This window comes from Phoca vitulina, unplaced genomic scaffold, assembly GCF_004348235.1.
Source record: "Phoca vitulina isolate PV1807 unplaced genomic scaffold, GSC_HSeal_1.0 scaffold44, whole genome shotgun sequence".
NCBI lineage: Eukaryota > Metazoa > Chordata > Mammalia > Carnivora > Phocidae > Phoca > Phoca vitulina.
In genome coordinates, this window is record NW_022589747.1 from 9,592,977 (window position 1) to 9,618,548 (window position 25,572).

General features: G+C 44.3%; 1 protein-coding gene across 19 annotated transcripts in view; it reads left to right on the top strand.

The window, feature by feature from the left end:
• LOC116648530 (cytochrome c oxidase assembly factor 1 homolog) overlaps positions 1 to 25,572 on the top strand; it is a 131,120-nt gene that overhangs the window by 94,260 nt on the left and 11,288 nt on the right. For 11 of the 19 annotated variants that reach the window (XR_004302537.1, XR_004302538.1, XM_032430549.1 and 8 more), the window contains 4 exons: positions 16,875 to 16,926; positions 19,028 to 19,127; positions 21,138 to 21,286; positions 25,149 to 25,225. Coding sequence is in view for 17 of the 19 variants with exons in the window: in XM_032430549.1 (XP_032286440.1) it covers positions 19,043 to 19,127; positions 21,138 to 21,286; positions 25,149 to 25,225 (311 nt within the window). In the remaining 2 variants the exon portion in view is untranslated. The other 8 variants (XM_032430562.1, XM_032430558.1, XM_032430561.1 and 5 more) reach the window with 5 other exon arrangements.

Below are 25,572 nucleotides of genomic sequence, written 5' to 3' on the forward strand. Positions count from 1 at the left end.
TGTATCTATTAACAAATTATTATACCTCTAGTTATTTTTAATACTTCTGTCCTTTATACTGGAGTTAAGTGATTTACAAACCACTGTATTACACTATTGGAGTTTTCTGAGTTTGACTGTAAACTTAACTTTACTGTGTGTTTCATGTTACTACTCAGCATCCTGACTTTTAAGCTTGAAAATCTTGTTCAACATTATTGGTAATGTAGATCTCAGGATGAGTAACTCCCTCAGCTTTTCTTTTGTCTGAGAACATCTTTACCTCTCCTTCTTCTGAAGGAAGCTTTACTGGAAAAAGTATTCTTGGTCATTTTTTTTTTTTCTTTCAGCACTTTGAGTATATCATCCTGTTCTCTCTCAAAGTATAAAATTTTGGCTTAGAAAGCCACTAATATCCTGTGGGGTTCCCTTGTAAGTGACAAGCATGTTTTCTCTAGCTGCTCTCAAGATTGTCTCTTTGTGTCCTAATTTTGAACAGTGTGTTATAATGTGTCTTTGAGAAGATATCTTTGCATTGAATTGTTTAGAGATCTGTGAGCTTCATGAACTTAGATGTCCAAATGTCTCTCCATTTTGGAAAGTTTTTAGCCATTATATCTTTAAAAAAACTTTCTGCCCTTTCTTCCTCTCTTCTTTTTCTGGACTTCCATATGCATCATTTATTTATTTCTTTATATGAGAGAGCATGGCAGTGAGTGAGCATCAGCAGGGGTCAGGGAGCAGAGGGAGAGGGAGCAGCAAACTCCCTGCTGAGCAGGGAGCCTGACATGGGGCTTGATCCCAGGATCGTGGGGTAATGACCTGAGCCAAAGGCAGATGATTAACAGACTGAGCCACCCAGGAGCCCCCATATGCATCATTTATTTCTTTTAATGGCGTCCCATACATTCTGCATGCTTTCTTCATTCTTTTTGGCTCTTTTCTTTTTATTCCACTGATTGGATAATTTCACATGATTTATCATTGAGTATACTGATTCTTCTGTCTGAGTCTGTTGCTGAAGGTATTGAATTTGTCATTTCAGCCACTTCTTAAGCTCCCAAATTTCTGTTTAGTTCTTTTTTATATTTTTCATCTCTCTGTTGTTCTCATTTTGTTCTTGTATTGTTTTCCTGATTTTATTAAGTTGTTTATCTGTGTTTTCTTATAGCTGACTATAACAGTTTTTAAAAAGGTTTTGTAAGGCAATTTCTTATTTATTTATTTATTTATTTATTTATTTATTTATTTATTTATTTAAAAGAGAGACAGCAAGAGCGAGAGATGGAACGCAAGCAGGGGGAGTGGGAGAGGGAGAAGCAGACTCCCGGCTGAGCAGGGAGCCCAGTGCGGGGCTCAATCCCAGGACCCTGGGATCATGACCTGAGCCGAAGGCAGATGCTTAACGACTGAGCCACCCAGGTGCCCCTGTAAGGCAATTTCTTTATCTTCATTTTGAGGAGGTCAGTTACTGGAAGTTTATTGTGATCTTTTTGTGGTGTCATATCTCCTTATTTCTTTGTTTTGTTTTGTTTTTTTAATAGTTTTAATTTAAATTCCAGTTAGTTAACATACAGTGTAATATTAGTTTCAGGTGTCCAATTTAGTGATTCAACACTTCCATACAACACCTGGTGCTCATCACAAGTATACTTCTTAATTCCCATCACCTATTTAAACCAACCCCGCCCCCCCACCTTCCCTCTGGTAACCATCAGTTTGTTCTCTGTAGTTAAGAATCTGTTTCTTGGGGCACCTGGGTGGCTCAGTTGGTTAAGTGTCTGCCTTTGGCTTAGTTCATGATCTTAGGGTCCTGGGATCGAGCCCACGTCAGGCTCTCCACTCAGCAGCGAGTCTGCTTCTCCCTCTCCCTTTGTAATTTCTCTTGCTTCCGTTCTCTCTGAAAAAAAAAAATCTTAAAAAAAAAAGGAATCTGTTTCTTGGTTTGCCTCTCTCTTTTTTCCCTCAGTGATTGTTGTTTTGTTTCTTAAATTCCGCATATGAGTGAAATCATATGGTATTTGTCTTTCTCTGACTTAGAGTAATACTCTCTATCCATCCATGTCACTGCTAATGGCAAGATTTCATTCTTCTTTTATGGATGAAAATATTCCATTATATACATATACCACATTTCTTTATCCATTCATAAGTCAGTGGGCATTTGGGCTCTTTCCATAATTTGGCTATTGTTGGTAATGCTGCTGTAAACATCAGTGTGCATGTATCCCTTCGAATGAATATTTTTGTATACTTTGGGCAAATACCCAGTGGTGCAATTGCAGGGTCATAGAGTAGCTCTATTTTTAACTTCTTGAGGAACTTCCATGCTGTTCTCCAGAGTGGCTGCACCAGTTTGCATTCCCACCAACAGTGTAAGAAGGTTCCCCTTTCTCTGCATCCCCGCCAACATCTGTCGTTTCCTGACTTGTTAATTTTAGCCATTCTGACAGGTGTGAGGTGATATCTCAGTGTAGTTTTGATTTGTATTTCCCTGATGATGGCTGATACTGAGCATCTTTTCATGTGTCTGTTGGTCATCTGGATGTTTTCTTTCGAAAAATGTCTATTTGTATCCTTTGCCCATTTTTCACTAATTTCCTTGTTTCTTTGTGATCGCTGTAGTTATCTGTGTATTTTAAAGAAGCAGTCACTTCTTCCACATTTTATGGACTGACTTCGGACGGGAAGACCTTCACCTGGAGGTGGGGCACATCGGAGTGTGCTGTGAACCTGGGTCTAGTGGTGCAGGGATGTGTGGCAGCTCTGGGCCGCGGGATATGTGGTGACTTGTCAGCTCAAGCAGCAGGTTTCCACTACATCAACAACTGATACCCTTGGTTAGAGGTCGATGGGGTCCGCAGTTTCTACAGGGGCTGTTGAGGTCCTCAGCGGCACCTCTGGGCACAACATGTAGGTCCCAGGGCAGGCAGCGTGGGGGCCTGGAGTTGGCTGGCCGTGGGGGGTGGCTGCAGGGGCCTGTGTGGGGAGGGTCAGTGGCAGATAACATGTGCAGTGCCAAGGCCAGGGGTTCAGCAGCAGGGTTCTAGAGAACTGGCTGTCAGTATTTCTTTGTGAGTCTGCAGGGGCTAGCCGCTTTGGGGGCCAGTATCAGGTCAAGGCCAGCAGCTACAGGGGTCTTTCTTAAGTATGCATGATGGTGCAGGCTGACGACAGGAGTCCCAGGGCCTGCTCTGGGGGCCAGAGTAGCTTCAGGGACCTGGACTGTCACTGTACACTTGTGTGGCTTCTGGGGCTTGCTGCAAGCACACACGTGATGTTGGAGGCCTTTGATAAGTTGGGGCCAGCAGCTCGCAGGTGCACAGCTGCGGGGTCTAGCTGCGTGTATGTCGAGCTGTGCAGGCCAGTGACTGGAGTCAGAGCCGTATCTGGGCACACAGGCGGCCGTGGGGTCCTCAGCTGCCGGCTCGCACGTGCGTGGCTGCAAGGGTCGGCACAGTGGTGAAGGTCTGCTGCAGGGGCCTAGGCTGGCGGCTGCTTGTGTACGTGGCCAGAGCTAGCTGCCAGGGCAGATCCCGGTCTCCAGCGGGAAGGAGGGCGAGGAAGCAAGAAGGACTGCAGGCAGTTGTCTGTGAATGTGAAAACCTGTGGATGAAAATCTCCGTGGCAGGATCTGGAGGGAACCCGTTGTAGCTGTGGCAGCTGTTGGTTTTCTCAGTGGTGAAAGCTTGCTGATGTACCCTATGGACAAGCCTGCTGGTATTGTCCGAGATGAGGTCCTCATGATGCGAGCTGATGGGGTCCGTAGTACCCACAAGGCCTGTTGTCCTCAGAGGTGAGGGCTGCTGGGGCCCTCTGCAGAGCAGGCCACTGGGCACTGTCGCTTCTGCTGCATGGCCGCTCTTGGTAGGCCTGCCCTTTTCCTTGTTCTAGCTCTCTCCGTTCACGTCAGCTTTGCTGGTCTCTGGGCAGAGTAACACTGGAATGGGTCCTCTGAAAGGCTGGGGAAGCTAGTGTTCACCTCGCTTTCCTTTTCCTTGCAAAGAGAACTCTGTCCCACGGGAAAGTTCCTCTTGGCACTGAGCAGTGCTGGCCTGGGGGACGGGATGATGTGAGCAAAATGAAACTTTCTTCTTTCCATTTTTGTGCAGTTATTCTCAGGCTTTTTCGTCCACTCTGTTGCTGAAGCCTTTTAAGTTAACTCCTGAGCTCTCCTACAGCTATTTTTGTTCATGGAGAGCTGTCTAATTGTTCCGTGTTGGGGAAGGAGACTGGGGTCTCTTACTCTGCCATCTTAGTGATGTCACTGTGTTATATTTTTACCACAATTTTAAAATTAAAAAAAAAACCAATTTTGGAGAAGAAAAACATTTTATGTACAGAGAATTATTCAATGTGCAACATCCGGAATTCAGAGTTCTCTTGCTCAATATTGTGTTTCTAAGGTTTATTCTCACTTGTTCATTTTCATTGCTGTATCGTGTGTCATTATATGAATATATGAGGTTGTTTTGTTGTTGTCCATTCTGCTGCTGATGGACATTTTTGTTTGGGGGCTATTATAAATAACGTGGCTATGAATTTTTGTATGTGCTTTCTGGTGTATGCATGTATGTTTTTCTATGATACATGTATCTCGGAGTAGGATTGCTGAGTTACTGGATATGTAAATGTGTACTTCACTAGATACTGCCAAACAGTTTTCCATGGTGCTTTTACTAACTTACATTCCACCAGCAGTATACAAAAGTTCTAGTTGCTTTAAGAGGGTGTATGTAAAGCTCCTACATGTTTAATAAATACATGGTAGCTTTTTTTGTTTTGTTTTTATGAGGGTGATTCCCAGGTAGCGTACTTAGGGCCTGGCGTGGTTCCATCCACCACTGTAGGGAATGCAGGAAGGAGAGCAGGCATAGAGTAGAGAAGGATGGGGGAAGGAGCAGACTTGGGCACATGTGTATGTAATAGAGACTTAGTTTAAAGCACTAAACTAAAGTTGGTTTTGCCGTTAGGGATGCGTCACCTAGATACAGAGATTCGGGAATCATCTTAGTTGATGCAAATTAAAGCCTTTGAGTATGATCTTAGGTGAAATTTAGAGTGGGGACAGAGTGGGGCGGAAGAGAGTATATGGAGTGTTTTAGTTTACTAGGGTTGTCATAACAAAATGCAACAGACTGGGTGGCTTGAACAAAATATATTCCCTCACATTTCTTTTTTTTTTTAAAGATTTTTTTTTTTTTTTAATTTATTTATTTGACACAGAGAGACCACAAGTAGGCAGAGCGGCAGGCAGAGGGAGAGGGAGAAGCAGGCTCTCTGCTGAGCAGGGAGCCCGGTGCGGGGCTCGATCCCAGGACCCTGGGATCATGACCTGAGCTGAAGGCAGCCGCTTAACCGACTGAGCCACTCAGGTGCCCCTATTCCCTCACATTTCTGGAGGGTAGATATCCAAGATCAAGGTATCATCACGTTTGGTTTCTTTTGAGCCCTCTTGTCTGCTTCCAGATGGGACACCTCTGTCTTTGCATGGTCTTTCCCCTGTTTGTCTGCATGTCTCTGTCCAAATTTCCTCTTATAAGGGAGTCATTATCAGATTAGAGCCTCCCATAAAGACCTCTTTGTAACATTATTACCTCTTTAAAGACCTTATCCTCAAACATGGTTATATTCTGAGGTATTGGGCATTAGGGCTTCAACATATGACTGGGGGGCAGAGCGCACAATTCGGCCCATAACACAGAATGAGAGACAATATAGAACAGATAGAGGGTATAGATTTCAATAAGGAACTTAAGAGGACTGACCAGAGAGGAAAAAAGAAAACAGTCTGTGAAAATGAAGGGAGAGTTTCAGGGAAGGATGTTCAACCACAGTCCTCCCAGATTCCATTTCTAATCACTGATACCAAATTGTTTTATTCTCCTATATACTTTCTTTTTCTAAAATGGAGGCTTTTAATAGAAATGCTGAAGTAAATGTTTACTAGGGTTTGCCTTACCATATTCACTTGCAAAATGGTTATGAATCAGAGTCCATTATATAAAGGTTTTGATGCCAGAAAACACTATTTTCTTGTTAATGTTTTCAAATCTGCAAGAGAATGGCCTTGTATATTTTTCAAACAGATAAGACCTCATGAGTAATCAGATTCAGAAATCATGGTTTATTATTTAAAGCTTTCTGCCACAACTCTTTATCATTTCTAAAGTCTAACTGCATGGTAATTTTGAATGCTCAAAATATTGTAAGGGAGGTTTAAGGATCATAATGATAAATTCTGTGAAATCACTCTGCCTTGTCCTTCACTGGTCCTCCAATATCCAGTTGGTCAGCAAATCCCCTTAGCTCTGCTTCATACTTCGTGTCTTTTCACTTCTTCACATCTTCGCTGCTACCAGCCTGTCCAGGCTGCCCTCATCTTCAGTGTGGACTACCACAGGAGCTTTTTCACTGGGTTTCCTTCTTCCATTCCTGCCCCTTTTAGAGAAATATTTAAAAAAAAAAAGAAAGAAGAAAGAAAAGGCAGGCCAGACTATAGCATCTCCTAATTGAAGTCTCTAGCAGGATCTCATTACACTTGGAATCAAATCCACTCTCTAGGATACCCAAAAGATCTACATGAGGAAGACCCTGCCCACTGGCCGGCCCTCAGCATACTAGCCTGCTTTCCTTTTCCTGAACCTACCAAGTTGGTGGCTGCCTCAGGGCCTTAGCCTGCTTCACTTGCCCCTCCTCTGGTTTTCATGTTACTCCTTCACTCTCCACTCAAATGTTGCCTTGGCAGAGAGGCCTTCCCTCACGCCACAGCTAAAATTGCTCTTTCTTCCTTTTATATTCTAGCATGTGTTAACCTTAAAAAGAAAACTGCCAGTTATTTTCACCAGCAAAAGATGTTTTTTTGGGGGGAATAGCAAAGAATTGCCATATGCGTCCAGGTAAACTATGTCAAAACCATAGGGAAGCCCTGAGAACAGAGGAGAAGTACAGTCTTTCATAGAAAGCAATGGCAAATGGGAACTTGGGAGGGCTGTGATAAACACGGAGTTGGGAGTACATCGGCTCCTCCTTGGCTGGGCTGTGGTGGGCGGGATCCGGTGGTGGTGTGGGAGGAAAACCTTTCTTCTTTCCCGCTGGGAGGGTAAAGTGTATCCACCTGCAAGGTCCGTCTCTTCCTCCTGAATTTGCATTTGAGGAAGAGTGATGGGGCAGAAGAGCTACCCCTGCCGAACCTCCTGACCCCATTTTAGTGAGGTTTCCCTTTATTGATTTTCACACGTCACAGACGTTTGTTTGTTTGTTTAGGTAGGTAGGTAGGTTAGTTTTGTAAGCTGCTGCCAAACTGTTTTCAAAGGGGATGTACCATTTTGCATATTCTCACCATCGGTGGTTGCTGCACATCCAACATTTGGTGGTGGTAGTGTTTTGGAATTTTGTGGTTGTAGTTAGTAGTGAGTATAGGTGCATGATGGTATCTGATTGTTTTAATTGTAGTTCCCTGATGACAGATGACATTGACTGTCTTTGCGCATGCTTATATGCCATCTCTACATCTTCTTTTAAGAGATATTTGTTCAGATTTTTTCCCCAGCTTTTAATTAGGTTTATTTTCCTATTGTTGATTTTTAGGAGTTCTTTGTGTATTTTGGGTAATAGTTCTTTATCATAAAATATGTGTTTTGCAAATATTTTTCTCCCAGTCTGTGGCTTGTCCTCTCATTCTCTTGACACTCTGTTTTTTCCAATGTATTTATCACTAACTAAATTAATCTTATTATTGTTTATCTCCTCCCACTGCAGTGTCAGGTCCACAAACCACCTGTCTTTGTTGTTCTCTGCTGTATTTCCAGCGGCATAGCCTGGTGCCTGGTATTTTGAGTGCAGTTGGCAAATATATGTTGGTTGAATGATTGGACAACAACTTAACCTTTTCAGTTTGTTTTATTCTTTTTTTTTTAAGATTTTATTTATTTATTTGAGAGAGAGAGAATGAGCGGGGGGAGGAGCAGAGGAAGAGGGAGAAGCAGACTTCCTGCAGAGCAGGGACCCCCCCAATGTAGGACTTGATCCCAGGACTCTGGGATCAAGACCTGAGCTGAAGGCAGACCCTTAACCAACTGAGCCACCCAGGCGCCCCCAGTTTGTTTTATTCTTATTGAAAATGGCATTCAGCTGATATTAAGTTCTTTCATCTTCTTAATTTGAAACCCAGTTCAAATTTTACCTAAATCTTAATCTTCAAAATTAAGGGTAATAGCCACTTGCAGTAGTGTAAGGTGAATTTCCACTGTGGTTCATATGAATTGGTTTAAGATACCTAATTGCTGATCTATGCTTGTTTTGTCCTCCCAAGAGTTGGACAGATTTATTCTCCAGGAGGTAGTCACAGGACTGGACAGTGGAAACAGGAGAAAATTTATGTCAGTCTCATGAAGCCTTATGAAATGAATGCCACCTGCTAGACACTGAAAAGTCTCAGTATGTTCAAATATGTATTCACAGATGTGTGTGCACATGTGCACACACACTGAAACTTGCAAGGTAAAAAATGACTCAAAATCTTGGTTCTTGTTTTTTTTTTTTTTGTTCATTGGATTTGTTAAGGATGGAAAATGACATTTTGGTTTCATACTTTTTAATTTTTTTATTTTTAGTAGTTTTTGGCTTTATTATATTTTAGTGTTAACGTTATTTGCTACTGCTGATCATAGCTGTTATATTTTTGTCTGTCTTTGACTCAGCTTAAGGCTTTTTGCCTTGAATCTACTCTTTGAATATTTCCACTCTGCTTTGTTTTTGTTTGAATATGCCAAGTCTTCTATTTTTAAGCCTTTCATTGCTTTTTAAATTGTTCTTAAAAATAACGTATATTTTACAGAGTTTTTAAAATCCTTTCAGAAAAGCTTTTAAAGGATGTTTTGGTTTTCTATTCCTGCATAACAAAGCATCTCAAAACTGGTGTCTTCAAACTGGAACCATTTATTATCTGTCGTGATTCATGGATGGTCCTTCTGCTCCGTGGGTGTTCTGGTACTGCAGTCATCTGGCGGCTCACCTAGACTAGCATATCTGTGGTTGCTCGTTCACATGGCTAGTGTGTTGGTAGGGACAGCTGGGCTCAAATGGGATGTTGGGACAATGGGCATCGATGTCTGTCTGTCTACCTATCTGTCTATCTCCATCTAGTCTCAGACCTCTCCTTCACCAAGTGGTCACTTCACATGGTCTTTTTATGAGGTCTCTCCAGCAGGGTAACCATACTTCTTATATGGCAGCTTAGGGCTCCCAAGAGTGCTGAACTGGAAGCTGCCGGGCCTCTTTCAAGCTGAGGCGTGGAACTGCCACAGCATGAATTCTGCCTCATTCTGTTGGGAGAAGTGATTTATAGGGCCAGCCCAGATTCAAGTGACAGGTCTGTGAAGATGAGGAGGTGTGGTTTACTGAGGGCCATCTTTGGAGCCTAGCTACCGCACTATGAGAGTCTAAATCCTTCACATTTATTATGTTAGTTCATAGGATGTTGTTCCTATGGCAAAGGCTTGTTTGCGTTTACTTCCTTTAGTGAATTTGATTCATGCTTTTAATTCTATTAATTTCTCTGTCAACATCAAGACAAAAAGCAGTATTTTTACCTCAGTTATGATGAATGAGTCCCTCCACTTGGTTTTACACACATTTTATGTTTAGTTTTCTGGAATTTTAGGCCATATTATAAATTTAAATATTTTATATATTATTTTTAAAAAGTACTAGATGTTTCCATTCATTTGGTAACTGTATAAATAATAGTAATTTAGGTCTAACTAGTTTAATTGACCTCCATGCATGCTGTCAGTCCAAATATGCCATTATTTCTAGGGAATTTGGGTTTATTTTTTGATAAGGTGTAGCGTATCTTCAAATAATGTTTCAGGAACGCTATGAGGGTTATATAATATAATAATATATGATCTCCAAACTTACAGTTCCTCCTGTGTTCGCACGGTTTGGCTGTTCTTAGATTTCTTGGGGCACAGTCTTTGTTTCTCAGGAAGTCATTGTTATTATTCCATTGTCTTTGGGAATTCATTGTTCTTTATATGTATACCTTCTTGGGGACCTGATTTCTATTTGTTTTTCTTTCTTGTAATATAAAATTTTTGCCTGTAAATGTTGGTGAATGGAATTGGAACATGATGCATTTTTGTCTTTTTTCAACTCTGTCAAGTCATGACTGTAACTTCCTCATTATGAATTCAGCTTTTCTGCTGTGTTAATTCTGCTCTTTTTCTCCTGAGCTAAATGGCAGTTCTGCTATTGTATTTTCAGGTTTCCTTGAAATCTCTCCGTATCTAAATTTCTTCCATTTCTTTCTCAGCATAATGTCTCCTTATTCCCATTGCTCTTGGTTTCCATAGGCAATAAGTTATTCCTATAAACAATGAAATGTCCAAATCGTTTTTCTCTACATGATTTTACTTCTTGCAGTCAATTGTTGCCAGTGCCCGTCTTGCCTCTAATTATTGCAGGGTTTACGTACTAGGATAGTAGTCTCCAAATGGATATAGAAAAAGAGCTTCTGGATGGGGAAGGGAGAGTGGCTGTTCAGGACTCACCCAGTGTGGGCTGGCCAGCCTATTTCCTGAATGCTGCCAACCCAGAAACTTTGGAGTATAAGTAGAGAGAGGTGAGGAGCTGAACCCTCTTCCCACGTATTTCCTGGGAGCTCTGGTTCTTCCCCTTCAGAGGCCATGGGTGTGTTTCTCAGTCTACATTCACACTGTGGTTAGTAGAAATTTCTCCCAGACTCTAGCAAATTGTTCCTATTCAAAAGTAGGTTCTACCTTCTGTCATTTCTTTTATGTTTCTTTATAGATGTTTTAAATGGGATTTGTAAATTCATGTCAGGAGGTGGTAGCCTGGTGCTCTCTTAAACTAGTTGTTGTCTTTTTTTATCTTACATTATATTAATATTTTAAAAATGTTAATTATTTTTGTTGGCACTGGGGCCCTTTCTCCAGGTAGTCATGGTCTCCCTCTGGTCACTAACAGATACTTTAGATAGAAAGACTATTGGACAGCCTTTTATTAACATTCTTAACTCAGCTTAAACAAAGGGGTGGGGGAAGTCCCTCATGCCAGGCTGCTTGCCTCTTGATCGGCCTGTTACAAATAAAAGGTTATGGGAACACTATGGAGGTTCCTCAAGAAGTTAAAAATAGAGCTACCCTACGACCCAGCAATTGCACCACTAGGTATTTACCCCAAAGATAGAGATGTAGTGAAAAGAAGGGGCACCTGCACCCCAATGTTTATAGCAGCAATGTCCACAATAGCCGAGCTGTGGAAGGAGCCCAGATGTCCACTGACAGATGAATGGATAAAGAAGATGTAGTATATATATATATACAGTGGAATATTAGCCATCGGAAAGGATGAAATCTTACCGTTTCTATTGACATGGATGGAACTGGAGCTGAGTGAAATAAGTCAGTCAGAGAAAGACAATTACCATATGGTTTCACTCATATGTGGAATATAAGAAATAGCGCAGACGATCTTAGGGGAAGGGAGGGAAAACTGAATGGGAAGAAATCAGAGAGGGAGACAAACCATGAGAGACTCTTAACTCTGGGAAACAAACTGAGGGTTGCTGGAGGGGAGGTGGGTAGAGGGGATGGGCCAACTGGGTGATGGGCATTTAGGAGGGCACGTAATGTGATGAGCACTGAGTGTTACATGCAACTGGTGAATCACCTAACTCTGCATCTGAAACTAATGATGTACGTTATGTTGTACAATTGGATTTAAATTAAAAAATAAAAAATAAAAGGTTATGGGAAGATTTTCTGTTAGAAGCATTCAGTTATTCTAAGACTTGAAAGCCAAAACTAGTTAAAAATCTGGCAGTAACATTTTTATGCTTAATTTTTTAAATGCTCAACTTCATTTTCATTTGTGGAGGTGGGTGCTTAAACAACAGAAAGTTTTTTCGCACAGTACTGGAGGCTAGAAGTGTAAGATCAAGGTGTTGGCAGGTTTGGTTTCTTCTGAGGCTTCTTTGCTTGCTTTGTAGGTAGGCCTCTTACTGCCTCTTCACATGGTATTTTTCCTGTGCACGCATCCCTGGTGTCACATTGGATTAGAGCTCCAGCCTGGTGGCCTCATGTCAACATCATCACGTCTTTGTTGTTGTTGTTGTTGAGGTATAACTGACAAATAAAATCGTAAGATACTTAAAGTGTACATTCCCCCATCAAGTTAATTAATAAATGCATCGCCTCACATATTTATCTTTTTTTTTTTTTTGGTGAGAACATTTAAGTTCTTTTAATTTTTTCTTAATCTCATATATTTACTTCCATGCTTTTATCTTTTTGTTCTTTGGTATTAGCCTTTTTGTCTCCCTTATTTCAAGTGTAATACATTCCTTTTTTTAAAGTTTACCGTCTTTTATTTCTTAATTTTGCTATTCATACTTTTTTCTTAAAATCGTATTTTTTTCTTATTTTTGTCTTTTTGATTTTGTTTGTTATCCTTTCATTCTAATTTAAATTCCTATTGACTTAATTTTTTCATCTCTCTTTTCTTAGGCATTGATTCTGTCCCTTCTCTTCCCGTACCCCTAATGGTTTGATTTTATAAAAAGGGCTGGAAGGATATGTAGTCCTCAGGAGGTGGTACCAATGGACAGTGTCATTCAACAAACAGGGAAGATCTGTCTCTCCTCCTCCTCCTGTAGTCTCTAAATAGATTTTATATGTCTTTGTTTTGTCTTGAGCCCTAAAATTACAACTTGGGGATATATTGATTAAACCATTTCCCAGGATAGTGATGCTTTGCTTGCTTCCTACAAGACGGCACATGTGAACTTTTGGATTGGCTTTTGGACAGCACATACCACCTACGTGGGAAGCTGATTGTTCTGCAACCTATGGTCTGAAACATGGATTTTGTTACTTAGTGGAAAAAAGACGTGGCCTCTGGGATCAGACAGATGCATATAATAGCTCTGCTGTGGAACAGATGAGCTGTTTCAGAACCTTTCTTGAGGCTTTTTTCCTAGCTCAAAAAAGGCAAAAATACCTACCCTACATAGATAACTGTATTAGTAGTGCATATAAAATATTCTGCATTGTGCCTGGTATTAGTAGTCACTCAGATGTGGGACAAGCTAGGCCAGCCATATGTCATCCAGAGGAAAATAAGTGAGTGTGTAGATTATTTCTGGAGTGGGTCTCCCCTAGCAAAGCCCAGAGTTAGAGAGAACCGTGGGATGTTGAGTCTTGCTGGGAAGGTCGCATGACTCTGGGTTCATGTCTAGGCTTCTGGCCTTTCTCCACTTCGGCTGCCTGTAATGCCCACATACTAAGGTAAGCATGGTTTTAACAATTTGGGGATGGTGGTGTAGAGGAAAGAATCCCTTTACTACAGAGATTCAGCTCGTAAGACAACCTGATTTTCAGGAATATACAGTGTGAGAAAAATGCCTGTTAAAAATCAAGGATTTTTATCTGTAGTTTGGTCCATCTTCCTCAGCTGGGTTTTGGGATTATTGTCTCACTGTGAGGGCCTCCTGAGCTGAACTTTTATTAAGCACAGGGATTTTATCTCACAGACTGGCAAATCTCTGCTTGAGGTTCCCACCACCTGACCTGGCCCCCTGGGGACGTTTGCCTCTTGTCCAGTGCCAGAATCCTTGGGAAGAGGAGTCCATTCCATTTACTGCCACAGGCTCTGAATCTCTCAAGATGTGATGGGGGTAGGTGGTGTGTGTGGCATGGAGAGAAGAGCTGTTTCTAGTCTCTGACTTCCCAGGACTCCCTGTAGGATCACCGGACCACTGACTTTCTGTGCTTTGTTCCTATAGACCGCTGGTTCCTAAGCTTGGTTGCATACTAGGATCACCTGGGCCTGGATCCCACCCCCATGGATTCTGTTTTAATTCATCTGGGGAGTGGCCTGGACATCTGTGTTTTGTTTTTTGGGTTTTTTGTTTTTTTTTTAAAGCTCTTCAGATGAATCTGATGTGCAGCCCAGCTTGATTTGTACCACCAGACTGCTTTCATGCTTCCCTGGTTAGATCCTGCCTATGGCTTGAACCCCTTGGTTGCTTCGTTTATCCCCCTCATGATATTTCCTGCAGACCTTCATCGGGTTGGGGGCTCAGAGGGAGGCAGACAGGAGGGCCCTCCAGCCCCGTGCTGGCTGGAGCAGCTCTGTCAGCATCTGTTTCACAGATTGCCCTTTGATTCTAGAAAGGCGTTCTAGAAAGTTTGTAAGCCACTGGGGCCCAAGTCACCCTTTGTGTGTCAGAGCAGAGCTACTAGGACTGCTTTCTGGAGAGAGCTTGCCTGTACTTTGTTCTACCTTCTTGTGGCTAACCAACTTAATTTTCAAAATGCGTCACAATCCTTGCCTCTTAGTTAACTGTAAAGCAGAAAATCTTCCCTTAATCGACTGTGCATTAGTAACTGCATTTGAGTTTCTTGCAGATTTTCACATCAAATTTAAAAATTTCCAGTACTCAAAAGCTTAGTTCTAGAATGAACAATCCTGGAGGTAGCCTATCATCTATCTCTAGTTCTCTGCCGTGCCTTTTTGCATTTTTGTGTGTGAGGTTGGGAGTTGCTGAACACTTTCTTCAAGACAGTTGATGCGGCAGGTGAATCAGATGAAGCTGATTAAAAGGAGCAGGGGCTGAGTCCCCATTCTTCCCAACCCCCCCCCCCCCCAGCCCCACTCCCACATCCCTCACCTCACTTTCACACACAGAAACCAGGTCGGTCATGACTGCCTCATTTCTCCTTTGAGTCAAGGTAGCCCATCAGAGCTTCCCACTTAGGCCTCACTGTTGTGGCCCCTTGCTTATGTTTTTTCTTGGACTGTGATTGTGGCTTTTATTATGGGATGTTACTAAAAAAAAAAAAAAGGTAGTTCTTTGGAAGTTGTGAACTGTAAAAAAAAAGATCCGGGGATGTTGTTTGCAACACTAGCCACTTCAGAGACTCCCATTGCTGAGCATGTATGGGAGAGATCTTTCTCAGCCTGGTGTATTAGGAAGTGTATTCCTCCTCAGCTGCTGATTCCCGTTACGCCATGGGCACTCCAGTCCTTGTAATGGCTCAGACTTCCCTTCCTGCCAAGCAGATAGGAAGCTCTGTGTCAAATCTTTGGCTGCCTTGAAGAAATGTCTAGTGCATGAGAGAATGTAATTTTGTGCACTAACTTTACCTCAACTCTGTTTCTTTTCTTAAAATTATTATCTATTTGGCTTTGTTTCTTCAGCTTTTCTCTTTTCTTCTAAAATACACATCCTTGTTAGCCCTATCATCCTTTTGGGAATGAGCTCATGTACCAATTAGTAAATAAATATTTTAAGAAACTGCCTTTTTGATACACTCTTCCAACCTCAGTGTTAGCTCTTGACTTCGCTCTCTGCCCTAGGTCTTCTGACTGGTCCTGCTGCCTTGGTCCACCTCCTGTCTGCAGCCCCTCATCTGCGGGGTAGAGCCCAGCAGCTCAGGGTGGATGGGCTCTATTAGCAGGAACTGCCTCCATTTCCCGACCAATGTCCTGTGGCTCAAGCCCCTCCCACTCCCCTGTACTTCTGTATTTCCGTTTTGTTTTGTTTGTGTGTGTGTGTGTGTGTGTTTTTGTTTTTGTTTTTTGCTGCTGGGCCTTTGCTCTGTTTCCACTGATCTGAAGCCCGTCTCCCTGCGTTCTCTGCTGAGTCGGTTTCCTCTGTGAACCCTTTGCTGATCCCCTCTAGGCAGAGGCCGCCGCTTCCTGGATGTCACTTCCTCCCCTGGTGCACATGTCTGGTTGACTAACCAGGCTGTGGCTCGCCTGGAGGCTCCTTTGTGCAAATTAGAAAAAGGCACCCGCCCCTTCCTCAAGTCACTTTCTAGAACTTCCAACTGTTGGAAAACTGCCTTTTTAATAAATGGGAGCCTAAGATGTTTGACCTGGAAATGGCAGCCTGTGAGGATTGTGCTGCGCTGAACTGCACAGTTGACCTTGATGGCCCTTTTGTGAATCATCCAGATTCCCCTCAGCACTGTTTGACCAGAGCAGGCCCTCTGCAACCATTTGCTAAAGAAAAGAAAGAGTGAAAATACAAGTACATGCCATGTTCTTATCACGAAAGATAGCAGGAAAGGCCCTGAACATTATGAGTATATTCAGAGACGTATTTATTTTTTTACATTTCAGTGTTTCTGAAATCAGCAGGTATCTTAAAGTCAGTGTATCATGGTGGTTCAGAGCACAGATCCTGGGCCAGACTGCCTGGGTCTGAGTCCCAGTTCTACCACATAGACAATATGCTGTGACTTTGGGCACTCTACGTCACCTCTCTGTGCCTCAGTTTACTGATCTGTTAAATGGGGATGATAACAGTAGTTCCTGCTTCATGGGGTGATTGGGAGAATTAAATGAATGTATGTACAGTGCTTAGAATATAGGTGCCAAGTACCTAATAGTGAGAGATATGTGTTACCTATTATCATTATTATTAAAGTCTGTGTACACACTTAATACACTGTTGTTTCTTTTTAACCCTGAGAAACTGTCTTTAATTCATGGTGTACAGCTTCTATTGATAGCGTCTCAGTTTGGTGGGCGGCTGCCTGGCCCCAGGCTTATGCGCACTGTGGTCAAACACCTGCCGCGGGTCCTGCCCCTCCCACACCAGTTTTCTGATTGCTGCAAGAGATACATAGCACACACACAGGAAAGAGCAGGCTTTGTTGTCTCTTCTTAATATGGCAGAAGAGAAAGGGGGGGAAACCAGGGCCCTTTACAGACAAGGCTTGTTTTGAAATTTAAACCTAACTTCTTATTCATGTTGCAAGGCTTGGATTGGTAATAAACCTTGGCTGTCTTGAAACTGGAAATCAGAGAGAATTGGGTTTGGAGAGTGATTTTAATGTAAAATCTTTATCTAATTGCAGAGCAACTTTCCTTTGATGATTTTCAAGAAGGCTGTGCTGTGAAGTGGCAAAGGTAATGAACGTTCTGGGGCCATGTTCCCCATTAGAACCCGCCGGAGTGTTCTCAAGTTAGACAGTAGATGTAAGTTGCTCCCTCAACAACTCGAGTTTTTCCTGGTCTCTAGTGTCCACTTGTGACTGTAACTTCACACGAGAGGTGGGATGGCCATTCTCTGCGTTGTTTCAGGACACTTTCCCCCCAGGCCTCCTGCCAGCTTTAGAAACTACAGCCTTGTGGGGAGGTTCTACGTGAGTCACGCTCACTGCCCCACCCTCCTGAACTGTCCTTCACATTAAGCAAGATGTGATTCATGCATTTTTTGGAGATGCTCTGACCATTTTCATTATGAGACTGAATGGCTTTTCCCAGATCACATTGCTGTAATTGACTTACATGCAACTTTGGTAAATATTCTTACACACTACCCAGCACCGCCAAAACTGTCACAGCAGTCCTACTTCATGTGTCTGGGGTTTCAACAGCCTTCTCTTAGTTGAATAAAACTGCGTATAAGTAAATTAATATGAGGATGATCTATAGCTTCACCCTCCCTAATTTGATATGTTGATGAAAATCCTTTCCATACATAAACCTCAGTTTGATGTTATTTTCGTGTAGAACTGGTAAACTTTAGCCCTATCTGAGGGTGTGTTGAGTTCTCAGGTCCCAGAAAGAATATCCACATGAGGAACTTTCTCCAACAGGCCTATGGATTCATGTCCCTACAGGTTTCAGAAATGATAAGCAGACTGTAGTTACTATGCTCTGTATTCTAGAAGGTAAAGGAGGGGATGGTGAGAATATAGATACCTTGACTCAAAGGTCCAGCTGGCGGAGGACCTAGTATTATGCCCAGTTCTCTTGCACGGCGATGCCTTGGATCCCTGTACATCCCATCAAAGGCTTTGTCCTAAAGAAGCACATAAAATCTAAGGTTAAATCTTCAAATGGGGACATAAACACTTCATCTTTCCCTTCATATAAACTGGGATTTCCATCTCCGTCCAAAATCTCATTTCTTTTTGGAGAAATATCAACAAAGACAGAGGAATTTACCTAAATCTCACGGAGGGTGAGGGTGTCCCGATGCAGCGTTCGTGGTCAAAGCAAACTGGAAGCCTACAGAAAGAATCTGACTCATAGGCATTTTGTTGGGGGTTTTTTTTGTTTTTCGTTTTTTTTTCAGTTGGTTGTCTACATTTAGAATTAGAACAGTTTCCCATAAAAGACCTCTTGAAATACTGGAAGATCCATTCAGATTTGGCCCACATTAACCATTGTCAGCTGGAGCCGGGTTGAAGCTGTCCCTTGGCTGGGCCATGCGCTTCTCACTTTTCAGTGTCTGCTCTCATTTATGTGACTTGTGTGGTCCTGTGGGCATTTGAATGGTGACCCGGATCGAAGCCAGTGTCCTACTCTGTTTTATGGCCGGGTATCTTACAGCTTCGCAGAAAGGCCCTGGCCAGGTCTGAGCAGTGGTTACATGCCGCCGGGAAGGAGGCTAATGGGTGCCATTGAGGCCCAGGTGCTGCTCCAAGCCCCACCCAGGCCTTCAGGAGGCAGGAGTTAAGGCCAGGGTGGGTGTGGTGTGCTGACTCGGCTGAGCTGGCTCCTCTCCATCTCTTCATTCATCCTGAAAGTCATGACCACAGTTTCCTCATCCAGGGGGTGGGACATTTTTCAAAATATGAAAGAAAGCAGCCAGTGACCACGCCGGCCCATTCGTAGGCTCATCAGACCAACTATTGCTACAAAAGGATAAGCTTCCTGTTTACCAGCCAGCATGAGACAAAGTGGTTGTGCTTCCTGGCCACGCAGGACTTGGCACACAGGCTGGGTTCTGTCCGAAAAGACAACAGGGCTGAATGCTTGCTCTGTGCTCAGCCATCGCCCCCACGGCCTGGGTCCTGGATGTGGGCCACTCTTGGGAGGGCACTTCTGCTTTGGCTCCAGAACCAGCCCTGGCTTTCTGAAAGGAAGCAAACAGGGAAGGTGGCCTCGCCTCCTGACTGGCTTCCTCTGTAGCTTTCCTTTCTCTGTGGGGCCCCATCCAGGCAAAGGCCCTAGGCAGAAACCTGAATTTAACAATAAATTCATGTCTTTTGTTTTCAAGTCTCCAGGAAGCAAAATGCCATGGTCTCAGGGGAAACTGGTCTTTTATTCCAGCGTGGTGGCCAGTGGGACCTGTACCCTTACATACTACCTGATACAAAGTAAGTATCCAGCAGACCAAGCCGCCCCAGGCAGGCTTCCTCCTAGCTCTCTCACCCCTGCTCCTCCATCAAAGGAAATACTTCAGATGCTTTCGGCAGATTAGAGAGAGGAGGAGAGGGCTATTTTTAGAAGCCGGTACACCATTCCCATTGGCTATAGCTTCCTGCTTATCCTCTGATCCCAGTTTTTCCTGGAACTACACGTGCATATAAAAGGACCAGGCTTCGTTTGCATCAGAAGCCTTGTAAAAAGCAAGATGGGCTTTCACTCCGGTGCGCACATGAGAGATCCCTTCAGATTTCTGAGATGATATAAAGAAGAGAGGGAAGGGGAGTACCAGATGGTTCACAGGTGGGGAAAACTGGCTGTTTCTCAAGTGTTGTCAGCCTGTTTGCCCTGCCATTCTCTGCTATTGATTGAGTGGAGGAGGGGACCTTGAGCAAGGGACTCTGGTGAGAGCAGAAAATAAAAGCAGAGTCCAGGATGCAAAATCCTGACAGAAGCCGCTTCCAGCCCCACTGCACCCAGATCTGAATTTGTAAAGACAGGCCACAATTACTGTGGGCAGCCAAGACATTTAAGGTCATTTCAATGCTATTGGTTGCAAAGCAGCGGCAGTTTTTTTCTAGACTGACTTTCTTTGAAGATCCTTTATGCCTGCCCAGCTTGGCTTCTCACCCTGACTCTGTGCCATTTTCACTTCCTGCCAGGATGTGAGTATCACCAGCAGACCGGCAAAGACAGCTCAGTGGCCTCTGCGTACATTCTTCCCCACCTTCCTTCGGAGTTGGCCCACAGGTCCCTGAGTCTTGAGGTGGCCTGAGATGAGCACTGCCAGGGATAATTCAGACTGGAATACCTCCGTCTCCTCTCCCCTCTGCCTAAGGGATGGGGACAGGGCACAACCCCATTTTGTGGGTCCAGTGACTGCCGACCTTCCCCCCACCGAGGAGGCTGGCGTCGTCCAGTAGAGACAGCTGAATCTCTGCGCTGGCCGTGTGGCCTCGTTGGGGGGTCTCTCACCTCAGTTATCTGTGTGATGAGGGATAATATCAGTGCCTGTGCATGAGGTGGTTTTATAATAAAGCTCACAACCTGTGGGATACTGAGAACTGTGAGATGAATGGAATATTGAGAACAGTGTCTAACCATGGAAATCTGGACCCATCCTCCTTTTCCTGTCTTGGCTGGCACCTGTTCACGCCTGCAAGCCCCTGCAAGCCCACTGCTGGGAAGCAGCCCAGGAGGAGCTTCTCCCTGGCATCTCCAGGCTCAGGCTGGGAAGCTCTTGCTTGTGGCCTAACTGCAAGCCCTACTTGGGAAGCCTACCCTACAAGGGCAGCTTGTCTACCTTCCACCTTTAGAGAGATGCTTCCTGGAGTTACTAGTAGCCTTTGGGCCAAGAGGTGTATGTACCTGAGACTGAAAGATAAAGTTTAAAAGCTTTACCTACAGGAAATGTTGCCTTAAATCTAAAAACTTTGACAAGTGAGCATTTTCAGTGTCTGTTTCTTGGCCCAAGGGTTTTGTTGTTGTTGAAGTTGTGGTCTGTCTGATTTTATGCTGGTTTATCAGGACCTTCATCTGAGTGGAGGGAACAGTGTTTAGAAGTCCAGAGTCATGGGTTTGGGCCCCAGCTCTGCCGCAAACTAGCCGTGTCACTTTGAGCAAGTCATGGAGTCATAGGGCCTTAGAACTGAAAGGAAAGCTAGAGAAGATCCAACCCCTTAGATGAAGAAATGAGGCGGGAAATGAGAGATGGAGAAACTGAGGCACAGAAAGATCAAGTACCTCGCTCAGGTTATCTGCCACATTCCTGCAGGTACTGACTTTCTCTCAAATGGACAGCTTAGAGTTAACCGTCCCTAATTATTTTTCCGTCCAGAAATTTCACATTTGTTTCTGTTTCCATGCTGTACATGAATTGTTTCCTCTGACTTTCTACAGAGAGTCTGTCTGACCAAGTTTAAAACAGAAAAGTAAATGTAACAACTGTCTTTCCCCTTCAGAGGCTTTTTCCAAGGCTTCCTATTACCAGGAGGCGTTGGAACAGCTGCAGGGCCACCCCGAGGCCCTGGAAGCCCTGGGCACTCCCCTCAATGTCCACTGTCTCCGCCTCACTGACAAGTACAACTTCGTGGACATTGCTGAAGCCCAGGTAACGTGCTTCCCTTGCAGCCCGCAGGCTGGGTGCCTACGGAAGTCGGGGAGAGGGCTGCCTTCATCCGGGGAGAGTCTTGGAGGGAGCTGGAGTACGGATTCGGGATGAGAAAATCCACTAAGTAAAGCTGCGACTGGGCATTACTGAGCACCTTCTATAAGAGCACTACGGATTAATGTATTCTCATATATTCGTCTTCCTTTCTGAGGAATCAGTGCGGCGGGGCAGGCGGTGTTCTGCCTCGGGTCACCGTCTTGAACTGCAGGTTGTAGGGAAGTGGCCATGGTGGTGGGTCACAGCGTGAGCTTTGAACTTGAAGCCCATCTGCAGCCAGTCAGTGCTCGTTCAAGTGTGAGCAGCTCTTTAAACTGCAGTTTTCTCATTTACTTGCATTGCTTCCGTGGAGTGCCAGTCCATTTTCTCAGTTATGTCTTGTCTTTTCTAGTTCAGCTGATAGAGTCACCTGAATACGAAACGCACTTACTCGTCTCTTTAACAAACATGTTTTGAGTGCGCGTCAAGTTAAAGGAATGATTCTGGGCTCTATGGGGAATGCAGAGATGCCGAAGGCTTTCAAGGGCTGTAGTTTAAAACTTCCAAGGAAGGCCGGGTGAAGCAAACGCTGTAGCAGTGGCCCAGGAGGGAGCAGGTAGCAAGCTGGGATACTGGTGTAGGGAAGAGAGTGCCAGGCTAAGGAGCAGCATGCCCGTGAAGGCAGGTGGCTGTGTTCGCTGCCGTGTGAACTCAGCGGAGGGGCAGGCTGCCGGGCGCGGTGCGGGCAGAGAGCATGGGCTGCGCTGCGGGGCCGTGACGTCATCGTGGGAAGTGTGCGCACCTGATTCGGGGCCAGCAGAAGCCATGAGGACTTTAAGGATAAGAGTGAGATGCTCTGATCTAGGGGGTTTTTTGTTGTTACTGTTATTTTTAGTAATGTTTTTAATGGGAATAGTTTCATTGGGCTTTTTTTTCCTACAAAAGCCATTCGTGCTCAAGATTTTGATAAAAATAGTTGATCTAGCTTTAAAAGAAGGTAAGTGCATGCTGATTGACAGGAAAGCAGTGTGTCATGCGGGTGTGTGGCGGTGAGAGCATGAACCAGAGCTGTGGCTTGGTTCTGTCAGGAGAGGGGTGGGTCAGAGGTCACACTTTAGTGCCCGACGGGTGAGTGGACAGGTGGCGGTATCACTCCGTGAGAGGAGGAGCCAGGAGGAGAAAAGGGAGGGGGCGGGCAGATCTAGGGTGCCCACTGCGGGCCACATGGCATCAGGTCTTTCACACCACGTGGTATGGCTCCTCTGTGTGTCCCCATCGGCCGGATCCCCGCAAGCACAAGAACCTGGAAAGGCCAAGGGTGGGGTCTGGCTGTTCACCGTGCGTCCGGCACAGAGCACAGGGCCTGGCTTTGATGCTCGGGCACGCAGCGGAGGGCGGTTGATGCGGCATCAGTTCTGTGGTCTGGTGCCCCGATGGGTGGTTGACACCATGGGGGCTGTGCTGGGGAAGCTCTGCTGGTCGGGTCCAGCTTCCCCTCTGGCCCACGCCGAGAGTGTGGTGCCGAGAGCACTTCACCCTGGGCTCCTGCAGACCCGTGGCGGCGTCAGCGTGGTCCTGGCTTCGGGCTTCTGCTGCTTGGCAGACACTGTGGCTCCGGAGTGACGGGAGTTCGGGGCTGCTGCCCCAGAGCCGCCTGTTACACCAGCTCTTGTGCTTCGGTTTATGGAGCACGTGCGACATCTTCTCGGCAATCTTCACCTCCTTCCTTTACCTCAGCTGTTTGTGTCTACAACACATGCCAGTTTCTCCCACAGTCCTGTTCGTGGCTCGTGTATTTTGTCCAGAGCTAAGAAGGGCTGGTGGTTCATGAGGTAGTTGTCATACCGAAGGGTATTTTTTCCCGAATGTGTGTGCGAAGTAGTTACTACCTACCCACATTTTGGTGTAGCAGACGTTCAGCTTTACTCTTTGGCAGGGCCTGGCCGGTGAAGAAACGAGTCTGTGCAGCGCCTCGTCGGCCCCCGGAGGAACAGCTGTCTGAGTGCAGACATTGACCCCTCATGTTTGGGGCTCTTCATAATCCGGCTTGCTTCTGTCCTTCTCCCCACCTTTCTTTTGTTTTCTTTTAGAATGCAGAGATGCTCAATCTGGGCTCTGTTGCTTAATTTTATTTTATTTTAATTTTTTAAAGCCTTTTTGTTCTTTTTTTTAAGATTTTTTTTATTTATTAGAGAGAGAGAGAGGGAACACAAGCAGGGAGAGAGGGTCAGAGGGAGAAGCAGGCTCCCCGCAGAGCAGGGATCCCAGTGCAGGACTCGATCCCAGGACCCTGGGGTCATGACCTGAGCCAAAGGCACCCAGGCTTAATTTTATAATCCCGAGAAGAGCTGTGGCTCTGTTCCAAAAGTGGAACCTTGAGGAACTGCCTTAATGTGACGAGGTGACTGCTTATTCACGTGGGGTGTGAGGGGCCTCCTCGTTTTAAACCGGGGTTTTTTTTCTCTTTTATTATGAAAAGTTTCAAACAGACAGAAAAGATAAAAGAATTCACACTGTGAGGGGCGCCTGGGTGGCTCAGTTGGTTAAGCAACTGCCTTCGGCTCAGGTCATGATCCTGGAGTCCCTGGATCGAGTCCCGCATCGGGCTCCCTGCTCAGCGGGGAGCCTGCTTCTCCCTCTGACCCTCCTCCCTCTCATGCTCTCTGTCTCCCATTCTCTCTCTCAGATAAATAAATAAAAAATCTTTAAAAAAAAAAAAAAAGAATTCACACTGTGGCACCCATGTAACTGCTACCTGGATTCTACGACTAGAGTTGATCCTTGAATGACACTGATTTGAACTGCGTGGTCCCACTTAATACGCAGAGTTGTTTCCATACAGTACAGTACTGTAAATGTATTTGCTCTTCCTTATGGTTTTCTTAACATTTTTTCCCCTAGCTTACTTTATTGTAAGAATACAGTGTAGAATACATATAACACACAAAGTATGTGTCACTCGACTGTTTATGTTACTAGTAAGTCAACAGTAGGCTATTAGTAGTTAAGTTTTGGGGAAGCCAAAAGTTAGATGCAGATCTTGAAATCTTGTTCAAGGGTCAGCTGTAATATTTTATTTGATTTGCTTTATCCCATATCTGTTCATCTAGTCATATCTCTGTCCATGAATACATTATTTTCAAACATCCATACACTTCATTTAAGCACATAAGCAACATATCATTAACCAGAGTTTAATATTTGTTTATGGTTCTTTTTTTTTTTTTTTTGAGGTAAAACTTGCATTCAGGGAAAGTTACCAATCTGTCTTATTTGATGAATTTTAATAAATGCATACACCTGTGCAACTCAAGCCCTCATCTAGATGTAGACTGTTCACATCGCGTCAGAGTCCTGCGTGCTTTTCCCAACTGATCCTCTCACGTCCCTCAGCATCCCCTAGAGACAGCCACTTTTCTATTATTTTTTCCCAGCCTAGTTTAGCGTGTTCCGGAACTTGAAATCATGCATTATATATTTTTGGGTAAGGTCTTGCACTTGGCGTGTCTTTGAGATCCGTATTGTTGGATGTATCTGTAGTTTGTTCTTTTGTAGCAGTGGCTTTTTGAATATCATTGTAAGTACTCAGGGCATTGAGTTTGCCAAATAGGAGGACTGCCATTGACCTCGCCAAACCCTCCACAGAGGGGCAGGACGTTTGGATGGACAGATGGAAAATCAGGTCAATTCTACAAGCTAGGCTCAGAAAACAACTGATTCTGTGAAGGATCATTGGACTTCTTCGGGTTCACTCTAAAAACATTTTTTTCATTTCCTTAGAGGACAACAATGTACCCAATTGTATCTCATATTTTTAACCCCCCAGTTGAAGATTCCTGTCTCTGGACCCAAGTCAGAGGGCCATCTCCATGTCATCTCATCAAGAGATGCCCCCTTTCAGAGGTATTGGGAAGGTGGGTGGGAATGGGGGGGAACTTTCTGATGGAAACAATACTGATTCCCATTTTCATTTGTAGTGAAATGATTGCAGGAATAGGAATTTGTTTTTCAAAGCTTGAAAAGTTTCACAGCCTGGACACCAAGCCAGTGTGTTGGCTCTTAGCTTAGTCCAGACATTTTATCCAGTACAATCTACTGAATTGTCCTCTCCTTGTATTGCTGACTGGGAAGAACTTTCCAGTTGCCGTGGTCTAGATTTACGATAATTGACGGCTGTGTTACAGCTTCTAACACTCCTGTCTCCCGGTCGTGACAAATGACTAAAGTCATGGGTTCCCGTTCCAGAATTA